General features: G+C 41.1%; 1 protein-coding gene across 2 annotated transcripts in view; it reads left to right on the top strand.

Moving 5' to 3' along the window:
- The window catches only part of KSR2 (kinase suppressor of ras 2), a 757,356-nt gene that overhangs the window by 474,373 nt on the left and 258,923 nt on the right, over positions 1 to 24,060 (top strand). For both annotated transcript variants that reach the window (XM_073676379.1, XM_073676380.1), the window contains exons 6-9: positions 9,778 to 9,847; positions 15,246 to 15,329; positions 17,809 to 17,876; positions 20,489 to 20,607. In XM_073676379.1, coding sequence (XP_073532480.1) covers positions 9,778 to 9,847; positions 15,246 to 15,329; positions 17,809 to 17,876; positions 20,489 to 20,607 — 341 coding nt within the window. The remainder of the gene's footprint in view (positions 1 to 9,777; positions 9,848 to 15,245; positions 15,330 to 17,808; positions 17,877 to 20,488; positions 20,608 to 24,060) is intronic.

Below are 24,060 nucleotides of genomic sequence, written 5' to 3'. Positions count from 1 at the left end.
CAATGGACCATGGAGAATATGGACTGTTTTAGGGCTCGTTCACAAGCCAGTTTTTCTCGTACAAGTGCTATCTGTTTTTTTCACTGATGGCACTTGTGCCTATGATATTGTATGGAGCTGTTCACATATCTGATATTTTTCTTCAGACCAAGTGGTTCGCAGAAAATATTGGATTTATGTCTGATTTGGATCAAAATCGACAGTGCAAGTCTAAAAAAAAAAAATCGGATCTCTGATAACATCCTAATGTGGTCTGATTTTTTCCGAATGTCTGAATGGAGAAGGCTTAGAAACTTTTTTTTTTCTCTATGTACTAGAAAAACTACATTTGGACCACATTCTGATCAAATACAGATCAAAGTGTGACCCAAAATATCGGTCCTTTTTTCTCATACGTGGAAAATACTGACGTCTGAATGAGGCCATATATATATATATATATATATATATATATATATATATATATATATATATATATATATATATATATATATACACGGTATATATATATATATATATATATATATATATATATATATATACACTGCTCAAAAAAATAAAGGGAGTACTCAAATAACGCATCATAGATCTGAATGAATGAAATATTCTCATTGAATACTTTGTTCTGTACAAAGTTGAATGTGCTGACAACAAAATCACGCAAAGATCATCAATGGAAATCAAATTTATTAACGAATGGAGGACTGGATTTGGAGCCACCCCCAAAATGAAAGTGGAAAACTCACTACAGGCTGATCCAACTTTGATGTAATGTCCTTAAAACAAGTTAAAATGAGGCTCAGTATAGTGTGTGACCTCCACGTGCCTGTATGACCTCCCTACAACGCCTGGGCATGCTCCTGATGAGGTTGCGGATGGTCTCCTGTGGGATCTCCTCCCAGACCTGGACTAAAGCATCCACCAACTCCGGGACAGTCTGTGGTGCAACGTGACGTTGGTGGATGGAGCGATACATGATATCCCAGATGTGCTCAATCAGATTCTGGTCTGGGGAACGGGCGGGCCAGTCCATAGCTTCAATGCCTTCATCTTGCAGGAATTGCTTACACACTCCAGCCACATGAGGTCTGGCATTGTCCTGCATTAGGAGGAACCCAGGGCCAACCGCACCAGCATATGGTCTCACAAGGGGTCTGAGGATCTCATCTCGGTTCCTAATGGCAGTCAGGCTGCCTCTGGCGAGTGCATGGAGGGCTGTGCGGCCCTCCAAAGAAATGCCACCCTACACCATTACTGACCCACTGCCAAACCGGTCATGCTGAAAGATGTTGCAGGCAGCAGATCGCTCTCGACGGCGTCTCCAGACTCTGTCACATCTGTCACATGTGCTCAGTGTGAACCTGCTTTCATCTGTGAAGAGCACAGGGCGCCAGTGGCGACTTTGCCAATCCTGGTGTTCTGTGACAAATGCCAAGCGTCCTGCACGGTGTTGGGCTGTGAGCACAACCCCCATCTGTGGACGTCGGGCCCTCATACCACCCTCATGGAGTCGGTTTCTAACCGTTTGTGCAGACACATGCACATTTGTGGCCTGCTGGAGGTCATTTTGCTGGGCTCTGGCAGTGCTCCTCCTGTTCCTCCTTGCACAAAGGCGGAGGTAGCGGTCCTGCTGCTGGGTTGTTGCCCTCTTGTGGCCCCCTCCATGTCTCCCCCTCCATGTCTCCTGGTGTACTGGCCTGTCTCCTGGTAGCGCCTCCAGCCTCTGGACACTGCGCTGACAGACACAGCAAACCTTCTTACCATAGCTCGCATTGATGTGCCATTCTGGATGAACTGCACTACCTGAGCAACTTCTGTGGGTTGTAGAGTCCGTCTCATGCTACCACGAGTGTGAAAGCACAACCAACATTCAAAAGTGACCAAAACATCAGCCAGAAAGCATTGGTACTGAGATGTGGTCTGTGGTCCCCGCCTGCAGAACCACTCCTTTTTTGAGAGTGTCTTGATAATTGCCAATAATTTCCATCTATTGTCTATTCCATTTGCACAACAGCATGTGAAATTGATTGTCAATCAGTGTTGCTTCCTAAGTGGACAGTTTGATTTCACAGAAGTTTAATTTACTTGGAGTTATATTCTGTTGTTTTAAGTGTTCCCTTTATTTTTTTGAGCAGTGTAAATATATATATATATATATATATATATATATACATATATATATATATACAGTACAGACCAAAAGTTTGTTTGGACATACCTTTTCATTTAAAGATTTTTCTGTATTTTCATGACTATGAAAATTGTACATTCACACTGAAGGCATCAAAACTATGAATTAACACATGTGGAATTATATACTTAACAAAAAAGTGTGAAACAACTGAAAATATGTCTTACATTCTAGGTTCTTCAAAGTAGCCACCTTTTGCTTTGATGACTACTTTGCACACTCTTGGCATTCTCTTGATGAGCTTCAAGAGGTAGTCACCAGAAATGGTTTTCACTTCACAGGTGTGCCCTGTCAGGTTTAATAAGTGGGATTTCTTGCCTTATAAATGGGGTTGGGACCATCAGTTGTGTTGTGCAGAAGTCAGGTGGATACACAGCTGATAGTCCTACTGAATAGACTGTTAGAATTTGTATTATGGCAAGAAAAAAGCAGCTAAGTAAAGAAAAACGAGTGGCCATCATTACTTTAAGAAATGAAGGTCAGTCAGTCCGAAAAATTGGGAAAACTTTGAAAGTGTCCCCAAGTGCAGTTGCAAAATCCATCAAGCGCTACAAAGAAACTGGCTCACATGAGGACCGCCCCAGGAAAGGAAGACCAAGAGTCACCTCTGCTTCTGAGGATAAGTTTATCCGAGTCACCAGCCTCAGAAATCGCAGGTTAACAGCAGCTCAGATTAGAGACCAGGTCAATGCCACACAGAGTTCTAGCAGCAGACACATCTCTTCAACAACTGTTAAGAAGAGACTTTGTGCAGCAGGCCTTCATGCTAAAATAGCTGCTAGAAAACCACTGCTAAGGACAGGCAACAAGCAGAAGAGACTTGTTTGTGCTAAAGAACACAAGGAATGGACATTAGACCAGTGGAAATCTGTGCTGTGGTCTGATGAGTCCAAATTTGAGATCTTTGGTTCCAACCACCGTGTCTTTGTGCGACGCAAAAAAGGTGAACGGATGGATTCTACATGCCTGGTTCCCACCGTGAAGCATGGAGGAGGAGGTCTGATGGTGTGGGGGTGCTTTGCTGGTGACACTGTTGGGGATTTAATCAAAATTGAAGGCATACTGAACCAGCATGGCTTCCACAGCATCTTGCAGCGGCATGCTATTCCATCCGGTTTGCGTTTAGTTGGACCATCATTTATTTTTTAACAGGACAATGACCCCAAACACACCTCCAGGCTGTGTAAGGGCTGTTTGACCAAGAAGGAGAGTGATGGGGTGCTATGCCAGATGACCTGGCCTCCACAGTCACCAGACCTGAACCCAATCGAGATGGTTTGGGGTGAGCTGGACCGCAGAGTGAAGGCGAAAGGGCCAACAAGTGCTAAGCATCTCTGGGAACTCCTTCAAGATTGTTGGAAGACCATTTCCGGTGACTACCTCTTGAAGCTCATCAAGAGAATGCCAAGAGTGTGCAAAGCAGTCATCAAAGCAAAAGTTGGCTACTTTGAAGAACCTAGAATATAAGACATATTTTCAGTTGTTTCACACTTTTTTGTTAAGTATATAATTCCACATGTGTTAATTCATAGTTTTGATGCCTTCAGTGTGAATGTACTATTTTCATAGTAATGAAAATACAGAAAAATCTTTAAATGAAACGGTGTGTCCAAACTTTTGGTCTGTACTGTATATAGTCCAATGACATGAACATGGAAATACTTACATTGTGCATTCGCCTCTAGTTCTTGTTTCCAGGTCTTCTAAGCTGTATTACCACTGGGCAGACAGAAAATGAGGTTCTACATCCTGACATTTTTAGGGCACCTGGCTAAAGTTGTGTTTTCCTTGGAATCTTTTGATGTGGCACTATTGTTATCTCTGATATGTAAATGTTTTATATGACTCTTGAGTGACTTGTAGTTTGAATACTTCATGTGTTTTATATTGGATTCAGCTCATACCATTAATATTCTACCAATGATATTGTAAATAACATTGGGATCCCTAGTACCATAATATACAGTCTGGTGAAAGTCCCTTACCACCTTCCAGGTGTTCCCACTGACTAGGCATTTGTAATGTTTTTACTGGTCCACTTTTTTCATTTTTGCCATACCTTCTTAAAAGATGGGGCTTATGTGATGCATAAATATTTATATACTCAGATATTTCAGTCTATGAAATAGGGATTACGACTATCGTGTTCTCTCCCTCTATTATAAATAGGAATATATTCATATGACATATGATTAGGCCGTAATACATCGGTGTGTATGAAGAGTAAAAAGGTGGATAAATGTAAAAAAAAATTTTAGTATCGAAAACTAATTTTCATATACCCTGTGTAGGGTTTTGTACTCACTCGGCTGCGGTTGAGGTAGGCACACGAAACGTTTTCGTCAGAGAATCCAGGCTGGTTTATTTTGACAGCATAAACCGCTCATTAAGCAAACAAAAAACAGCCTTTTCCGGCACAGAAAAGATAGAACAGAACCAAACTCAAAATAGCAAGTCCATGTACAGCACGGCCTCAGTCGTTTAAACTAAGTGCTTTTCCTTCCCTTCAGCAGGTCTGAGCAGCACATGCAAGGTCCTGCTCACCATGCATAACACACAGACCGACTGAGACAGGCGCACCTGTCTTAAATCAGGCCTTGCAAGACCTGGACTCGCGGTAAGTGAGCAGCTGTTCCCCCCCAGCTCTTTCAGCTGCTCGTAAAACCCGGCCCTATAATCCTGGCCCATTAAACGCCTCTCAGCACTTTGTGTGCTGGAGCCTGCTTTTCCGAGTCCTCCATCACCAAGGCTTGGCACCCTGGGGACACATACCTCCCAATCCGGCTGCAACCTTACACCTGTTACAGATAAATGAATGAGGTTACCCCTCCTGTGCCTGCAGCCTCCGCTCATTGTATCTATGGCAGGGCAGATTGGTGGCCAATGGGAGTGCACAGCTCCTTCCTTAAAGGGGTTTTTCCACGAACAGAAGTTCATTAAAATCAATAGCTGTGTCTGACCGTGTATGAAACATACCACAACTCCTGGGCAGGGGACGAAGCCTAAGACAATACAGACATTACAGCAGGGGATCGCAGAGGATTCATTTTGTGAGGTAAAATATTTTACTGCCTGTTTTTAAACAATATTTTACCTCACAAAATTATTCCTCTGCGATCCCCTGCTGTAATGTCGGTATAGTTTTTTGCTTCCTCCCCTGCCCAGGAGATATGGTATGATCAGACCATGTTCCGTACACAGTCAGACACAGCTATTGATTAAAATGAACTTTTGTTCTTGGGAAAACCCATTTAAATCCCTTTTCAGTTGGCAATTATTGCATCGTATTTAGGCTTTTGGTTCGCTAATTACTGAATTGGGTGCAAACCAGAGTGCCTTGGGACCAGCTAAACAAAGAGGTATGTAACAAGTCTGTCCATGGAAGCCCTTTTGAGTTGACGGATAGTCTACAATATGTTAATTGTGACAAGCTTTTTTATGAAGAGATCCTTCTCACAAGTAGGCTGTGTATGAAAATTCATCTACACAAAACATATATAAATAAATTAGAGCATTCCTCTCTGGACAAACTGTCATTAAAAGTAACTGTGACATTTTTTCACTGATATTTCCTAAGGGAAAGATGTATCAGGCTGAATCTTCAGGAGCACATCGCTCCCAGCCCCTTTCTTTCTGCTTTGCTAGGGTTGCTGCGCTCCTGAACATTGACTGCTCAGGCCAGTGGCATGGGAGAAGTGCAGGGGGACTGAGGCTGGTCAGATCCAGCAATCCGGATTGATTGAGAGTAGTACAAGCAGGCTGTAAAGTGTAGACCCTGCCTAGGTAACTGGCAATGCTGGGACTGCAGGGTGGCAGGTAACTTGGGCAACAAGCTGTACACTATAAAATTAAAAATCCCTCTGTTCTGGTATAATAAGTGCACATAAATAGTATATCTGCCCACTTAAATGTATAACTGGCATTTCACATTCCTTTAGCGGCCACCTGAGATAACAGCAGAGAATCCCTCCGCAACCCCTCTACAATATTTTGTTAATTTCATAAATGAACGTATAGAAATCAAATCAATTGACCATTTTTGTTACAAAGTGATTGAGACACTTGGTAATTAACAGTGATTGATAAGAAGTCAAACGGTGAGAGCAGTTTCAATGATCTCTGTCGGCCTCTAAAGCTCAGACTGATAAATATCAAAAAGAAGCATAGAGACCTCAATGGCAAAGCGCAGTCAATTACCTCTGTCCCAGCGCTTTCTCTGAAATGCTCAGAAGAAAGATCTATAATTAAAGCCAAAACAATCCTCCGTGCTGTGCAGGTTATATTCTGCGGTCACTCTCCACTGATCTGATTCAGCTGCAGACTGAGAAATTGTGTTCAAATTTCCCTGTGGATGGAAGAATGATATACATAGCTCAACCAGCTGGACATGGACAGGTATTACCTCTTCCTCGCAAGCACAAAAGTCTGAGGTCCATTTTTGGCTACATGTAAGGATCAGAATAAAATACTGATACCTTCCTATACATGCATTGTACATGTGTGTTCCAGTTCTGGTGGATGGGTAAGACTTTACAGCGATCTGTCCAGCATCGGAACAGCAAAAGGCTTGCAAGTGCTGCAATCCTTGACTAGGAAACCTCCCACCTCTGATATCCTGTAGTGGTGACTGGTAACCTGAATAACAAGCAATAAACTATAGAATTAAAAATCTCTTTCTTTTTGAGAATGGAGACAAATTGGAGGTAAATTGCAAAGTTGCACCTTCCAAATGTAGCCATTTCTTATGTTGAGACAACCCCTTTAAAGGGGTTTTCCAATATTTAGATATTGATGTCCTCTCCCTGTCGGTCATCCGTATTAGACCGTTTGAGGTGTAACACCTGCCACCCCGATGTTCAGCAATCCTCACGTCATGTGGCAGCATGGCCAGCAAAGTATTTTGAGCTAGGACACCACAGTGCTCTTCACTGCATAGTGGACATTCTTGGGCACTGAAGGTCAGATTCACTCTATTGGTAGCCAAGTTGCAGCACCTGAGAAGCCACTACATAGTGTATTGAGCTGCGTTGTTTCAGCTTCATACACTGTCTACATCCAACCATTGCTGAAATAGCTGATGGTGGGGTGTCATATTGGAACCCCACTAAGGATAGGTCATCAATACATAAGTACTGGAAACCTCTTATAAAGAGGTTATCCGGCCACACTAAAAACTGTGCAGGTGCCATGCATGGGTTACAAACAGCAAACATGCCCATGTATGTCTCTTGAGTAAAAAAAAAAAAATGGAGTTGAGACACCAAAGGGAAATTGTGAAATTGTGCACAGGGCACCATTCAGTCTAAGGATGTCACTGACAGCATGACAACACAGGATTGCTTTTTTCCATCACTTTCTCAAGAGCATGGAGCAGACCCGCCTCGACTACTGCAACCTCCTGCTCTGTGGCCTCCCTTCCAACACTCTCGCGCCCCTCCAATCTTTCCTAAACTCTACTGCCCGACTAATCCACCTGTCCCCCCGCTATTCCCCAGCCTCTCCCCTCTGTCAATCCCTTCACTGGCTCCCCATTGCCTAGAGACTCAAGTTCAAAACCCTAACCATGGCATACAACCTGTCTTCTCCATACATCTGTGATCTAGTCTCCCGGTACCTACCTGCACGCAACCTCCGATCCTCACCAGATCTCCTGCTCTACTCCCCTCTTATTTCCTCTTGCCACAATCGCATACAAGACATTATATCCATGAGTAGAGTTGGGTGGATGGATTAGCTGGACTCTGGTCCATCTGCCAGTTCAGTAGCCTCTGGCACTGTATTGGAGGCTTGTGAATCTCTTACCTTCTGGGATACCCGACATGACTTTTGGTTAGCAGGGCTGCCACAACGTCATCTGTGTGTCGCTCTACAATGGTCATATCATACCTGTCTGGTTAATTAAAAGCCTTCCATGGGATCCCAGAAAGTAAAAGATTCACAAGCCTCACTTCCAGCGGCCAGAGACTACTGACATTGTCGATGCCATGAAAATGGCTCCGCCCAACTCTAATCATGAGACTTCTATTCTACATGACTCCATATACACAGGAGGTTAAATTCATCCCAACCTGCCAAATTTATTTTGACTTACGTATACTGGGCTTTCTTAGAGTGCATGACCACTTGGCCTAGTTTGGTCATGTATTAGGGGGAATCGGGAGAGAGTTGACGCCTAAGGAGCATTTGGCAGACATCAGTGTTATGTATATCAGCCATACCGATGCTTTGTTCCAGATAACTGTATCCTGCTTTATAGTTTCAGTGCTTTTTGTAATTGTTGCTTAAATATGATAAATGATCCCGATTTCTAAGGTGTTGAGGAAAAATTGAACTATAGGTTCAACTGGTGCTTGACTTCATGCTCTTGATATATTCTTACTCATTTCGGGGATGCAAATGTGACTGAAAAGGACAAATCATTAAATGAACACTTGGATGTCAAAGCAAGACAATTTTTCGTATCACGATTCTTGTTTTGCTTGTATTTAATTTGTCCCTTTTCAGATACATTTGAGACATGAAGCCTGCGGTTTGGGGTTATTTGAATGAACTCCAGCATTAGCAAGTATATTAAATGTATTCATCCTAATGGGATCTTGTAGTATGAGTGATTTCACAGTAGAGCAGGGTAGCAAGCATTCAGTCTGGGGGTGGAATATCAGAGCTGATTTCTTTCAGATCCCGTCAATAGACTGAATTTTGCAGTTTCTGACAGCCTGTAGTTACAAGACAAATGAGAAAAAATACAGACTTCTGTTCAATAGTTCATAGTCTGTGATTGATTGTCAGGTAAGCGGACAGAAATCCGAATTTCCCAGCTGCCCTAGTTCTTTTTCAGATCTAACTTTTGCCAAGATTTTCAGTAACAATATGTGGATTTACTCATTTTAAAATTCCATATAGTACCTTCAAACTGTGATACTCTTACAGGTTATGTTGTGGTTATCAATACTTGTATTAAAGGGATTGTCCTGTCAAAACCGATAAGTCTGCAGTCAATCTGTGTGACTGCAGACTAATATGAATCCCCGAGCGCATGCATTGTGCACTGCGGGGATTCACCGGTTTCAGACCCGGTAATGGAGGGTATGTATGAGTTATACATACCCCCGGCCAGTGGGCGCGGCCTCACTTCATACAAGTGTATTGAAAGAGGCCACACCCTGTGTAGTGATGTGGATGACCAGTGGGCATGTCCAACTAGAGGGCGTGGCCTCACTCAATACAAGTGTATGGAGGACGAGGCTGCGCCCACTGGCCGGGGTATGTATAACATATACATACCATCCGCTACTGGGTCTGAAACCGGCGAATCCTCGCAGCGCACAGTGCTTTCTCTGGTGGGATTCATAAGTCTGCAGTCACACAGAGTGACTGCAGACTTATCGGTTTTGGCCGGACAACCCCTTTAAGCTGATATTGCTGCTTTGTTTTCCTGAATGTCATAGGAGCTTATGCTTACATTGTGTTCATTGATAACATACAGTCATTGGTAACAAATTCTTACATTTTGTAATTTGTAAGCTTTGAATTAGGTTGCTGGTTGCTTATGCTCTTAATGTTAAGTTGTTGTTTTTTACTTTTAGACACACTGTCAGTGCCTCGCTGGTCCCCACAGATTCCACGCAGAGATCTGGGAAACTCCATCAAACACAGGTATAATCATAACCTATGAAAAACAATGGAAGTTGGCACACTGATTCCAAAACTCTATTTAAATCATACTACAGTGATTTTATAACCAAGGCCCCTTAATTGCAATCAAGGAAAATCTTGATACTTCAGCATACAAAGGCATTTTGGACAGTTATGTACTTTGAACTTTGTGAGAATAGTTTGGGGAAGGCCCTTTTCTGTTCCACTATAACTGTGCCCAGTGCACAAAGCAAGGTCCATAAAGGCATGTTTGGTGTGGAGGAACTTGACTGTCCAGTCCTGACCTTAACCCCGTCAAACAGCTTTATTGTGAACTAGAATGGAGATTGTGAACCACGGCTTCTCCACCAACATCTTCTGGATGAATGAAGAAAAAAATACTCACCTTGTAAAAAAGCTTTCCCAGAAGTCCACTCTTCTGGGAAAGTTTTTTTTTACAAGCTGTGGATTTTTTAACTATTTTAGCTGAAAAGTGGGTACAACTCTAGATTAATGCCCATGGATTTAGAATTGGTGTCCAAATACTTTTCTCCACATAGTGTATCTAGCAAATCATTCAGCTTAGTTCTACAAGAAATTATTAACAAAATGTTAATGTTGAAGAGGTCCGATTCTTAGCCTGATCTGCATTGATAAGCCAGTTTGAGGGACCTACGTGTTGTGCAGAAAAAGATAATAAGCACCTAGGTATCTTCTTCTTCTTCTTATAATTATTATTAATGGATAGCTCTCTGGTTTGCGCTCATGGTTCAGTGCTAATAGCATGTGTTGTAGAATATTATAAATTACAGGTTGGCAGATTAAAGGTGATTAGTGTCTTTACTTTGATGCCATGTTCTATAAACATGGTAGAATTATATGATTGCATAGAAATGTAACCAACCCATTAATTAAAATAATGTATTATATGCCCACCTTCTGAGATTCATTTGCTCAGACTACATGAATAATTTTAAAATACATATATGTTCACATATGTGTACGAATTATTTTACTTTTGCATATGTGTAGTTCATTGTTGGACCACTACTGCTGTGATATGCAATAACATGAATATTGGGACAGTAAAGTTATTCCCTTTAGTGTCAGTAGGCTCAATCATAAATGGATTTCAAAGTCAGAAATATGATCAGAACAGTCGTGATTTACCCTCGCCGCTCTGTTTTTTTCAGACCATGCGCTCAGTCTATGGACGTACAGAATTGCCAGTGGTAAATACGATTCAAATATGCAAACCACCGCACTAATCAAAGTGGAAATACTATTACGATACAATACACTTTATTGATCCTGAGGGAAATTACAGTATCACAGCAGCAGAACATAGACATGAATTACAACATGACAGTAGAATTTTTCAGGTATAATCTCATACATTCCTTTTCATGACCGGTCAGTACAATATACAATTAGAACGCCAATAATACACCAGTCACTTGGAGAATTTTACACTTAGGTAGTTGTTGTACATTCTCATAGCAGTCGGCATGAATGATTTCCTGTATCTTTCCTTCTTACACCTTAGTAGGATTAGACGGTTACTGAAGTTGATCCTCTGTCTCATGAACAGCTCATATAATGGGGGTGCATTATTGCTCATTATTGCCAAACACTTCTGAATTCTTTCCTCCACTACCTCCTCAAAGGTGGCAAGATGGCGGCCAACAGCGGAGCTTACCTTCTTGATAAGCTTATTTAGCTTATTAGCATCAGACACCCGCACACTACTTCCCCAGCATATGATTGCGAAAAAGATGGCACTTGCCACTTTAGACTGGTAGAACATTTCTAACATTTTGCTGCACAAATTGAACGACCTTTGTTTCCATAGGAAGTACAGTTTGCTCATCACCTTCTTGTAAATCATCTCCGTATGGCACCTCCAGTCCAGTTTGCTGTCCAAGTAGACCCCCAAGTAGACCCCCAAATATCTGTAACTCTCGACCTGCTCCACTTCCTGACCAGCAATGGTGACAGGTGAACGGTCCATCTTTCTCCTGCTATAGTTCACCGCCAGCTCCTTAGTTTTCTTTATGTTTAGTTGTTAATACTTTGCCCTAACACCAGTCCACAAAACCCGATACCATCCTCCTATATTCCTCCTCACCCCGGCTTCCCCTAAGGCATCTGACTACAACAGAGTCATCCGAGAATTTTTGGAAGCGGCAAAAATCAGATTTATTCTGAAAATCTGCTGTATACAATGTGAAAAGAAAGGGCAACAGCACCGTTCCCTGAGGCGCACCTGCACTGCTCAATAATCTGCCAGACACAGCTCCCATCTGTACAAACTGTGGCCTGTCTGACAGGTAGTCCATTATCAATATTCTCATCCCCTCCCCCACCTTCATATCAGTCATCTTTTTGCATAGTAAATTATTATTAAAAAAATGAACTTCCCAATTTAACAAATAATAAATATAACTTAATAAATTGCTATAAACTATTTATTTATGTTTCTCTGAACCGTAAATTAATTTCTTCTAGTCTTTATATGCAGTAAGAGAACACCATGTCATATCTACCGCAGCTTATCAGCATTGAATAACATACAAATGCATTTCATTATGTGTATGCAGCAGAAAATAAATGCCAGTATAAATACATATAGTGATCATGTTTTAAAGTGTCTTTTATTTAGGGTTCCCAGGCAGTCTAAAGTTCCTTGGACTTTGATCAAGGGTTCCCAATTTTTTTTTCTTATAGGTATGGCAAAATAAGGGTGTGTGCATACGGTGTCATTCAGACGCCTGTGCAGACGCCGAGTTTTCCTGGCTCTGTCGTCGTTCTTGCAGCATCGGCAGCTTTCACTCCATACTATTAAGTATAGAGAGTGGGCGTCTTTCAATGAAGAATGAGCATTTCACTTTATTTATTGAAACAGTTAAAAGAAATGACAGAAGAAAAAACATTTGTAAAGCAATATCATTTTGCCATAGCTGTGCACTATGTGCATTTTATGGGGCATTTTTATGGGGCTTTCTCATAAAAACTTTACTAGACGGTAAAGCAACTAACTTTAAAGTAGGTTATGGAGTGGTAATGCCTTCACCGTTGTATAGCGTAAAAATACCTAAGTGAATATTAAAAGAAATGCAAAACCATTGTTAGATAAAGTATCACATTGTATCATAATAACATAATTAAACAGTTGTATGGAAAAATGGGAATAAATGTAGTAGAAATGTCGTGTCTCATACGGATAAAGTTCAAAGCCCTTCACCTGCCCTGCCGCTCAGTATATTTGTCTGTAAGAGTTAACCATAGTATTCCGGGATAGTAATATTTTCCTCTTGCTTAATACAGGGTGATTGATTATCCTGTTTAAGACGAGTAAAGACTGAGCCGTTCGCATCCTACTTGAGAGCAATCTCATCTTCTCTCTCTCGCTCCCTCACTCATCTCCCAAGAAGGAGGATCTGGCCTGAATTTGAATCCCATTTCAGCAACTGAACTATTAAGATGAGATAAAACTCAGCAAGGATGATAAAAAGAAATCAAATTAACTTGAGGCCTGGCAGTAGTGCAATAAACTCAATGCTGTTAAAATGGAAGTATTTTGTATGTGCATTGGAGATAGAGCCCAATCCTTCCTCCCCATCCTGGCATCGATAAGACATGTTCTCGTGTGAATATTGGACTAGGTTAATACTTGGTGTATGAAGTTTGATATCAGTCAGACATAATGATGTCCATTCTGCACATTCTGGTAAATCCTTCATGTTGCAAAATTTAAAAGGCATTGTTGATTGTTGGTGGAAAATAAAACCAGGACGACAGCAACTTCATGTTAAAATGAAAATGACAATCAAATATATCTCTTGGGGAAGTACAAGAGCTGCCTACAAAGTGCAAGACTTCACATGTAAACTACTGATGAAAGCCGAGTTAACTTAAAAATGTAAATATAATTGAAATAATTCATATTTCTTACTTGGATACATCAGCTAAATACAAAAAGCAAAGCCACACTAAGAAGAATTAAAATTCCCCCAAGATTCAAGAAAAAAACTCAGCAAAAAAGGTCAGCAGTGTTTACCTGCCCAGATCTTCAGAACTCAATGCACTACCATACTGACATAAAGATAGAATGCAACAAAAAAATCTAACCATTTTCCACTTTATGCAGCATATTAATTCAGAATAGATAACACTAATTCATAATACAGCAAATGAATGGCGAATTAAAGATGTTATTTAATCTTAGGGTCTTCCATTTCCAGAAAGAGTGCCACTCTTGTTCATAGTTTGTGTTTGGTGTTGCAGCTCAGCCTCATTCAAGTGAATGCAGCCGAGCTTTCATACTAGATGCAGCCTATAGACAAGAGTAAGGAAAAAAGATTCCCTTTTTTATCTCCTATAGTTTTAATGTTGTGTATTGTAATCTGTCAGCAGCATGAGGTAAGGACAGAGACCCTGTTTACAGCAATGTGTCACTTACTGGGTGCAGAAGTTATGATAGAATCACAGTTTTCTCTACTGCAGATCTAGCAGAGCTCTAAATGCTGAGCTCTGTATAACCCCGGCCACACTACAGCTTTCCGTGTACATTGTATAGTGACAGAGTGACAGAGAGCCGCTAATCAGTGGAGGGGGCTTGGCTGGACTAGGATGGACAAGGCCACTAGTCCTGTAGTGATAATCTCCTTCTGATAAAACACTGATTGTATTGAAACATCAAAACACAGCCTAGTAAAAGACACATCTGTGTAATAAGGGTCTTTCTCCGACATTATGGTTCTATCAGATTGCATAGCAAAAACCTGTTGACAGATTCCCTGTTACCAGAATTCACATTTCAAACTGCATACATTGCTAAAGCAATATCCTAGACCTGATGTGGCTGGTGTACTTACTTTGAAATTCCATATCAAAATGGCTGTATAATCCTATGTGAAAGTTTCCATACTATAATGAAAATGAGTTGGACTTGTAAAATGTTTATTTTAATATTAATCAGAATTTTTTTCTAAAGCATTTTATACCAGCCTCATCGTGTCTAAGGGATCTAACAATGTATTTAGTTTGTCCTGTGAAATATTGTAACAGATCCCATTTATTTTTTTAGGACTCTGTTGGTTCTCCATAGAAATTTCCACTAAATCTTTAAAATGCTATGGTGGATGAAAGGGAAAAAAAAAAGTTAAATGTCAGACTAGTGAACTTTTGTTGACTTTGTCACAATATAATCTTTCTCCTCCACAACCTTAAAAGGCAAAAACTAAATTAATGTTTATATCTGGCGGAAATGGGAAGGTTTGAAAAACTATTTGTTTGGGGTATGAGGGCTAGATATTCTTGACTGTAGGCCAGCAAAGGGCATCTCTATTAAGGAATGACTAATATCTAGCACAGCTTTGTCTGCGGGTGAACTTAATGCACTTTCCTTGTATCTCAGGTTCTCAACCAAGTACTGGATGTCTCAGACCTGTACTGTCTGCGGGAAAGGGATGCTATTTGGACTCAAATGTAAAAACTGCAAGTGTGTGATTCACTTTATACAATTGTTCAATGACTGAGATGTAAAAATGTATTTAAGGTTTGACGATGGATAAAATTTGCTCCTTTTCAGTGCAGATTATTGCTATACAGTTTAATAATAGAAATAATTTCCTCCACTGTCCTAGTATTAGCACTCTAAAGGAAATGGGCATTTTCAATACAAACTGTACACTTTAGCTCAGATATTGTCATTCCATATTTACGGATAGTCTGATAATGTTTAATTCATCATCCTGGCAATGGTTTCCCTAGGAATTGTACCACTTTAGCTTGTCAGCAGACAGGTATTTCTTAAAGAAGCCCTCCCATTAAGTTTTTTATTCATCAAATGTGTGTGTATGTGCATGTAATGTAGTGTGTGTATTAATATACTCACCTACCGCTGATCTCTCCGGTGTCCAGCGCTGTTCTTCTCCTCTTCTCAGTGACATCACTGCAATTGCGACTAGCCAACTCACTCTATACTCTATGCGTGAGCCGGAAGTCTCTTTTACAATGTAAGCCTATAGGGCGTCATTTTACACTGCATAGGCTTACATTGTAAAAGACACTTCCGTGCCACACGGAGCGCAGCGTGACCCGGAGAGTCTGCGGAGCGGTGACGTCACTGAGAAGAGGAGAAGACCGGTGCTGGATACCAGAGAGAGCAGCGGTAGGTGAGGATATTAATACACTCACACTACATTACATGCATATACAAACATTTAATGAATAAAAAAACTTAATAGGAGTGCTTCTTTAAGACCCATATACATGCATTGCAACAACCCATATACATGCACATATATATGTGCTTGCTTAGCTTGGCTCAAATATGATGAATTTAGACAACAGCCAATCAGAATTCTATGCACAAAGAATAATGATTAATATGATTGTTCTGTGCACATACAATATCATGTTATCAGCAGCACATCATCTGTTTACACAGAACAAATTGCCGCCGAACATGATCATTTTTAAGAAAGCTTAAAAATAGTTGCACTCAACAATCGAGTGTTTTCCGGACTGTTTAGGCGGTCTAATAGTCAGGACAAATGTTCCTTGGAATGCTCATTCCCCAATTATTGGCCTGGCTAGATGGGCCTTAAAGGGAATCTGTCAACTTGTTTTGACACCTAATCTGAGAGCAGCACAATGTACAGGCAGAGACCCTGATTCCAGCTATGTGTCACTTACTTCTGCTTGCTGTAGTTTTGATAAAATCAATGTTTTATCAGCTGGAGATTATCACTAGCGGACTAGTGAACCTTCAGCTATGTATTCCTCCATAGTCATGAGCTCTGTATAACCCCACCCACAGCTCTGATTGGCAGCTTTCTTTCTTTTTAGCCAGAAAGCTGCCAATCAATGGTGTGTGCGGGTTATACAGAGCTCAGCAACCAGAGAACTAGTAGATCTAAGCTGATAAAACAATGATTTTATTAAAACTACAGCCAGCAGCTCCCTAAGTAGTAAGTGATACAGTGCTAGAATCAAGGACTATGCAAAAACCTGGTGACAGATTCCCTTTAATACAGATCTTTAAATTATGTGTTTACTTTTTCCTTAATTTTTATATATGCATGGTTACTGTGAAATATTTACTTTTGCCTCTAGAAGTCAAATATAAGGAAGATTTTATATATACATTTTAATATATTTGGGTCATTAACATATAGGAGTGAATCTTATGAATGCACGCAGAAGGTTTATCAGCACACCCTGCTATTTTCAGCAGCAGCGCACAGCCATCTTTACCATGTGTGGCCTCTTATGTCTTCCTTGTGCCTTTTATTTTCACCTTCACACTTTAGATTTACCAAATAAATCTAATGGCCAAGAACAGTCAGGAGCACACCACTAAATAACAGGTCTTTTTTCACTATGAACTGCAGAGACATCAGTCACATGCTTGACTCTGTTTTGTATTTGGAAATAACCTTCACAAAGTTCTCAGCAGCTCTGACTATAATAGAGGGAACTCAATCTCCAACATAAAAATGAAAACGAGTACAAAATCAATCTAGAAAACGATTGGTATTTGATCATATACTGCCCAAACTTCAGCGCAGTTATATTTACTAAGGGGTGGGCAGGAAAACTCATCCAAACTTAGCAGCGTGGTGTGTAATCTCTACTTTATGCAAGATTTTTTTTCTTCTGTACCAGTTGTTAGGCTAATTACCTTTTAATTAGTTGACAATTAGTGCTCATACCATGACCAGTGATCCAAACTAAAGCTTTCTACTTTCATAAAAAAGTGAATTCTGCAATTTCTTTTTTTTTCTATTTTTAGTTTGTGTCTGATACATTTTTTTGGTGAATGGGCGACACTGATATGCTTTCATTATAGTTCTGATTTCACCACTGAAATCTAATTCTGTAACTATGTCTCTTGCTTCCATATTAGTTTATTTATTACTAATTGATTTGTTACACTAACTAGTTCATTATGTTCTTTCTTTTTTGCTTTATAGGCTAAAGTGCCACAACAAATGCACCAAAGAGGCCCCTCCGTGTCATTTATTAATTATACATCGGGGAGGTATGTATCCCGTAGGGACAAAGACTTCAGTTATAAGATTTCAGCAGTCAGCATGTTTATTAGGTATTGTAAATATAATCAAAGTGAAATAAAGAGAATTCATTCAGCATTGTGTATTGCGTGTCACCAGCAGATTTACTGTACCTTTCTTAATATTCAGGGGAAATAAGACCATTGTGTACAGTGTTAAGCAGGTCACTATGTGCGCTGGTGATATTTTACTGTTATGTTAATCTATCTATGCTACCACAAAAAAAGGGAAAAGAAAACTGTATCTGCCAGAAACTCATTTTGAAATAAAATGTATTATATGCAGGTTTTTGTAGTAAAAATATAACCCTGCGTATAGTTACGAGCTAAGCTACGTAGAAGGGAAACTTGTAAAACTGGAGGATTGGAAAACCATAGACACCAGTTCCAAGGTGCAACTACATTCTCTGCATTTCATATACTCACTTCCCAAAAATGCACAAAGTGCTATCACTCCACTGCAAAGTCATAGATATTTGTGGACCAAACCTGCTGATTCTGGCGCGATCAGCTGTGCATCCAATGTGTATAAGGTTGCTCTGACTTTTCTTCATCGGCATAAGTTGGAGGACAGAAGGGTCAGGCATGTTGGGTTTAAACATGCCAAGTTGTTATGAACAACCCAAGGGAGATAAGTCACCTCCAAAAATATGTGGTAGCAGCTCACTCTCCTCTCTTCATTGTGCCTCTGTATAAGAGCTTGTGCAGACGACCGTATTATCGGTCCGAGTGCAATCTGACAAAACATCGGAATGCACCCCCGGACCAATGTTAGTCTATAGGCCCGTACACATGTCCGAGGAAAAAAATCGTTGCATATCCGAGTTTGATCTGATATTTGGATCGCACTCGGCCGTGCAAGTCAATAAGTGCATGGAAAACATCGGACTGCTCTCGGATGACATCTGAGTGCAGTCCAGTCAGTTTTCCATGCACTGACACAATGGGGAAACTTTGTCCTTCATCTTCTGCCAGTGTGCCCCTATTCTTTCATATGAAGTAATCGGCTCACACTCTGATCAGAGTTTGATCGGAGTGTCATTTGTGTATTGGCCTAATTCTCTTGGATGAGGGACTCTACGGCCATCTGCACCTGCCCTTATGGTGTGGGGGAGTTGGGGTTGAAGGGAATAGCTGTCGGCCCTTTTTATCAGTCTCCAAAGTGAATGGCCACCATCACAAGTATTTCAAAGAAGCAGGATTCTGCACCAGTCATATGTGCGGGTTGTCTACCACGGAGATAATAAACAGTAAAGCCACAGGACAGGAAAAACAAACAATACAATCTCTGCACAGGCAATATAAAGGTAATAATGCCACAGCACAGGAGTATTAACAGAGAAATTGTAGTCAGAGCAGTACTGGAATGATGCCTAGAATACAGTCACAGTACAATTCTATTCATTACTTGTATGACTGCAGAGGTATAATGCAGAACATTATGTAACAAAACAGGAATAACGAAAACAATAAGGTCATATTACATGAGTAAGAAACACTCTGATACTATCAAAAGTGCATGCATTTTGCAATATATTCTATGTTTTAGTTCAGCCGTCAATAGCAGATTTTAGAGACCACTGCATTTTGCATAAATAGAGTACGTGAAATACTTCTGTAAAAACTTATGTAGCTAATGACAGATTACATGTATTTTCTAGTCTTTGAGAAGTCTATGCTTTCCAGAATCAAGGCACTATATTACATTGAAGGGAATCTGTCACCAGGTTTTTGCTGCCTGATCTGAGAGCAGAATAATGTAGAGACAGAGGCCCTGATTCCAGTGATGTGTCCTTTACTATACTGGGTGCAGTAGTGGTGATGCATCAGGGTTTTCTTTGCTGTAGATCTAGAAGTGCTCAGAAATCTGACCCTGTTCACACCATGGCATTTTTGTGTACATTATTAATTTACAGTAAGCTGCTAATAAGTGCTGGAGTGGGGTTGGACTCGTTGGCAAGTTGGCAAAACATCCGGCAATGATAATCTTTTGCTGATAAAACACTCATTGTAATGAAACTACAACACAGCCTAGTAAGTGACACATCACTGAAATCAGTTTCTCAGTCCCTACTTCACACCACCTTTAGATTATGTAGAAAAAACTGCTGGCAGATTTCCTTTAAAGGCCACGGCCCCACTATCAGTATTCGGTCAGTATTTTTTCTCAGGAGTGGGAGCTAAAACCAGGAGAGGAACAATCAGAGAAAAGGTATAATAGAAACAAGTCACCAATTCTGCATTTATCACCCACTCCTGGTTTTGGCTCCCACTCCTGAGAAAAATACTGACCGAATACTGACCAAATACTGATAATGGGGCTGTGGCCAAAGACTTAAGATCCTTGTATTCCCAGTTCAATAGAATCTGTTTGCCTTGATGAACGCCATTAACCACTGTTGATATAGTGTAATACTATACTCTTGGAGTAGCTGTCGTAGCGTACAGTTTCTTGTATAGAATGTGCTGCTGTGACAAAAGGGTTAAATTAAGCATATTTATTGGTTACTTCTAAATGGTTAAAAAAAATTCTACCTGCCTAAAGTTGATTATTACTAACAGGCGATTTATTTTAATTTTAGCACGACTAGTTAGGACTGAATCCGTTCCATGCGACATCAACAATCCTTTAAGAAAACCTCCACGATACTCAGACCTCCATATTAGCCAAACCCTTCCTAAAACCAACAAGATTAACAAGGTAAGTCAATATTGACCAGTTTATCTACATATTATCTGTCCATGATGGGATAAAACACAGAAGATGACCAGACTAGAGAAATAAGCAAACAGAAAAATGCCATACATGAATTCTGCATGTGCCTCATAAATAATCATAGCGAAATTCCCCCATTACTTTTAAGACATGGCGTCTGGTTTACTGCAAGCGTCAGACAGACCTTATTGCTTACTACCAGCATACAATCATCTAGTTCTGGTTTAGATGGAGGATTGTTATAAAGGGACAATGTAGGAAGCTATGTTCCTCAAATCTGATTTATTCATGTTGTCAGTATCAATAGCTGAGACATATGGATATATGTAACGGAGAATTTACAGGCCTGGCATGGATGATAATGCATCTGTACAGATGAATAGAGTCAGGGACAAATGATAGATACACACGTCTACACTACACAACAGATAACAGGAAACACAGACCTGATTGCATTACATTGATTTGTTTTATGCCAGTCATTGCAATTACAGCATGTTCTTCTCATTTATAATGTAAGATATAACTCAGAGTTACTCCTCGATCGGAAACATTGAACTTCCCATTGCCTTCAGTCAGGACCGGCTCCAGGTTTTTGTGGGCCCAGGTTGAAAGAGTCTCAGTGGGCCCCTTTAACACATACCATGATTCATGATGCACAGATACCGCATAGAAATATATATATAGTACAAGGCCAAAAATATCACTTCTTACATTACATGAGTGATATCTATTGTAAATTCTACAATAGCTCAGAAACCGGTGAATTCTCTCAACGCACAGTGCAGACCGGACAGTATAGTCCTCCATACAGTATTATGGGCCCCATATATTGCTCCATGCAGAATACTGGTCCCCATATAACGCTCCATACAGGATACTGGTCCCCATATAATGCTCCATACAGGATACTGGTCCCCATTTAACGCTCCATACAGGATTCTGGTCCCCATACAGGATACTGGTCCCCATATAACGCTCCATACAGGATACTGGTCCCCATATAACGCTCCATACAGGATACTGGTCCCCATATAACGCTCCATACAGGATACTGGCCCCCACATAATGCCCCATGCAGGATGTCACCCTCCCCCCTTATATTGCCCCATGCAGGATGTCATCTCCCCCCCCCTATAATGCCTCATGCAGGATGTCACCCCCCCCATATAATGCCCCATGCAGGATGTCACCCCCCCCATGTAATGCCCCATGCAGGATGTCACCTCTCCCCCCCCATATAATGACCCATGCAGGATGTCACCCACCCCCCCATATAATACCCCATGCAGGATGTCACCTATCCTCCCCCCATATAATGCCCCATGCAGGATGTCACCTCTCCCCCCCACATAATGCCCCATTCAGGATGTCACCTCCCCCCCATATAATGACCCATTCAGGATGTCACTTCTTCCCCCATATGATGCCCCATGCAGCATGTCACCCCCCCATATAATGCCCCTTGCAGGATGTCACTTGTCCCCCCCCACCATATAGTGCTCCATGCCGGATGTCACCCCCCCCATATAATGCCCCATGCAGAATGTCACTTGTCGTCCCCCCACATAATGCCCCATGCAGGATGTCACTTGTCCCCCCCCCCCATATGATGCCCCATGCAGGATTTCCCTTGTCCCCCCCCACCATATAATGCCCCATGCCTCCATACAGTGCTGGCCAAAAGTATTGGCACCCCTGCAATTCTGTCAGATAATACTCAGTTTCTTCCTGAAAATGATTGCAATCACAAATTCTTTGGTATTATTCTCTTCATTTAATTTGTCTTCAATGAAAAAAACACAAAAAGAATTGTCCTAAAGCCAAATTGGATATAATTCCACACCAAACCTAAAAAAGGGGGTGGACAAAAGTATTGGCACCCTTTGAAAAATCATGTGATGCTTCTCTAATTCGTGTAATTAACAGCACCTGTAACTTACCTGTGGCACCTAACAGGTGTTGGCAATAACTAAATCACACTTGCAGCCAGTTAACATGGATTAAAGTTGACTCAACCTCTGTCCTGTGTCCTTGTGTGTATCACATTGAGCATGGAGAAAAGAAAGAAGACCAAAGAACTGTCTGAGGACTTGAGAAACCAAATTGTGAGGAAGCATGAGCAATCTCAAGGCTACAAGTCCATCTCCAAAGACCTGAATGTTCCTGTGTCTTCCGTGCGCAGTGTCATCAAGAAGTTTAAAGCCCATGGCACTGTGGCTAACCTCCCTAGATGTGGACGGAAAAGAAAAATTGACGAGAGATTTCAACGCAAGATTGTGCGGATGATGAATAAAGAACCTCGACTAACATCCAAACAAGTTCAAGCTGCCCTTCAGTCCGAGGGTACAAGTGTCAACCCGTACTATCCGTCGGCGTCTGAATGAAAAGGGACTGTATGGTAGGATACCCAGGAAGACCCCACTTCTTACCCCGAGACATAAAAAAGCCAGACTGGAGTTTGCCAAAACTTACCTGAGAAAGCCTAAAATGTTTTGGAAGAATGTTCTCTGGTCAGATGAGACAAAAGTAGAGCTTTTTGGGAAAAAGCATCAACATAGAGTGTACAGGAAAAAAAAAGAGGCATTCAAAGAAAAGAGCATGGTCCCTCAGTCAAACATGGCGGAGGTTCCTTGATGTTTTGGGGTTGCTTTGCTGCCTCTGGCACTGGACTGCTTGACCGTGTGCATGGCATTATGAAGTCTGAAGACTACCAACAAATTTTGCAGCCTAATGTAGGGCCCAGTGTGAGAAAGCTGGGTCTCCCTCAGAGGTCATGGGTCTTCCAGCAGGACAATGACCCAAAACACACTTCCAAAAGCACTATAAAATGGTTTGAGAGAAAGCACTGGAGACTTCTAAGGTGGCCAGCAATGAGTCCAGACCTGAATCCCATAGAACACCTGTGGAGAGATCTCAAAATGGCAGTTTGGAGAAGGCACCCTTCAAATATCAGGGACCTGGAGCAGTTTGCCAAAGAAGAATGGTCTACAATTCCAGCAGAGCATTGTAAGAAACTCATTGATGGTTACCGGAAGCGGTTGTTCGCAGTTATTTTAGCTAAAGGTTGTGCAACCAAGTATTAGGCTGAGGGTGCCAATACTTTTGTCCGACTCTTTTTTGGAGTTTTGTGTGAAATGATCAATGATTTGATTTTTTGCTTCATTCTCTTTTGTGTTTTTTCCTTGCAAGCAAATTAAATGAAGAGAATAATACCAAAGAATTTGTGATTGCAATCATTTTCAGGAAGAAACTGAGTATTATCTGACAGAATTGCAGGGGTGCAATACTTTTGGCCAGCACTGTACATATGAAAAAAAAAATCAAATATTCACCTCACTTCTCACCTGCTGCCGCTGCTCCGGACTCCAGCGTCTTCCCGCTCTGCTCTGCGTGTGACGGCTTAGGAGAGAGCGTGGTGTAAATACATCACCGCGC

The sequence above is a fragment of the Phyllobates terribilis genome, unplaced genomic scaffold (assembly GCF_046119375.1).
Source record: "Phyllobates terribilis strain yellow unplaced genomic scaffold, ASM4611937v1 Scaffold_1__5_contigs__length_1240528914, whole genome shotgun sequence".
Classification (NCBI taxonomy): Eukaryota; Metazoa; Chordata; class Amphibia; order Anura; family Dendrobatidae; genus Phyllobates; species Phyllobates terribilis.
Note: the sequence above shows the minus strand (reverse complement) of the source record. Positions and strands in the feature narration are given on the sequence as shown.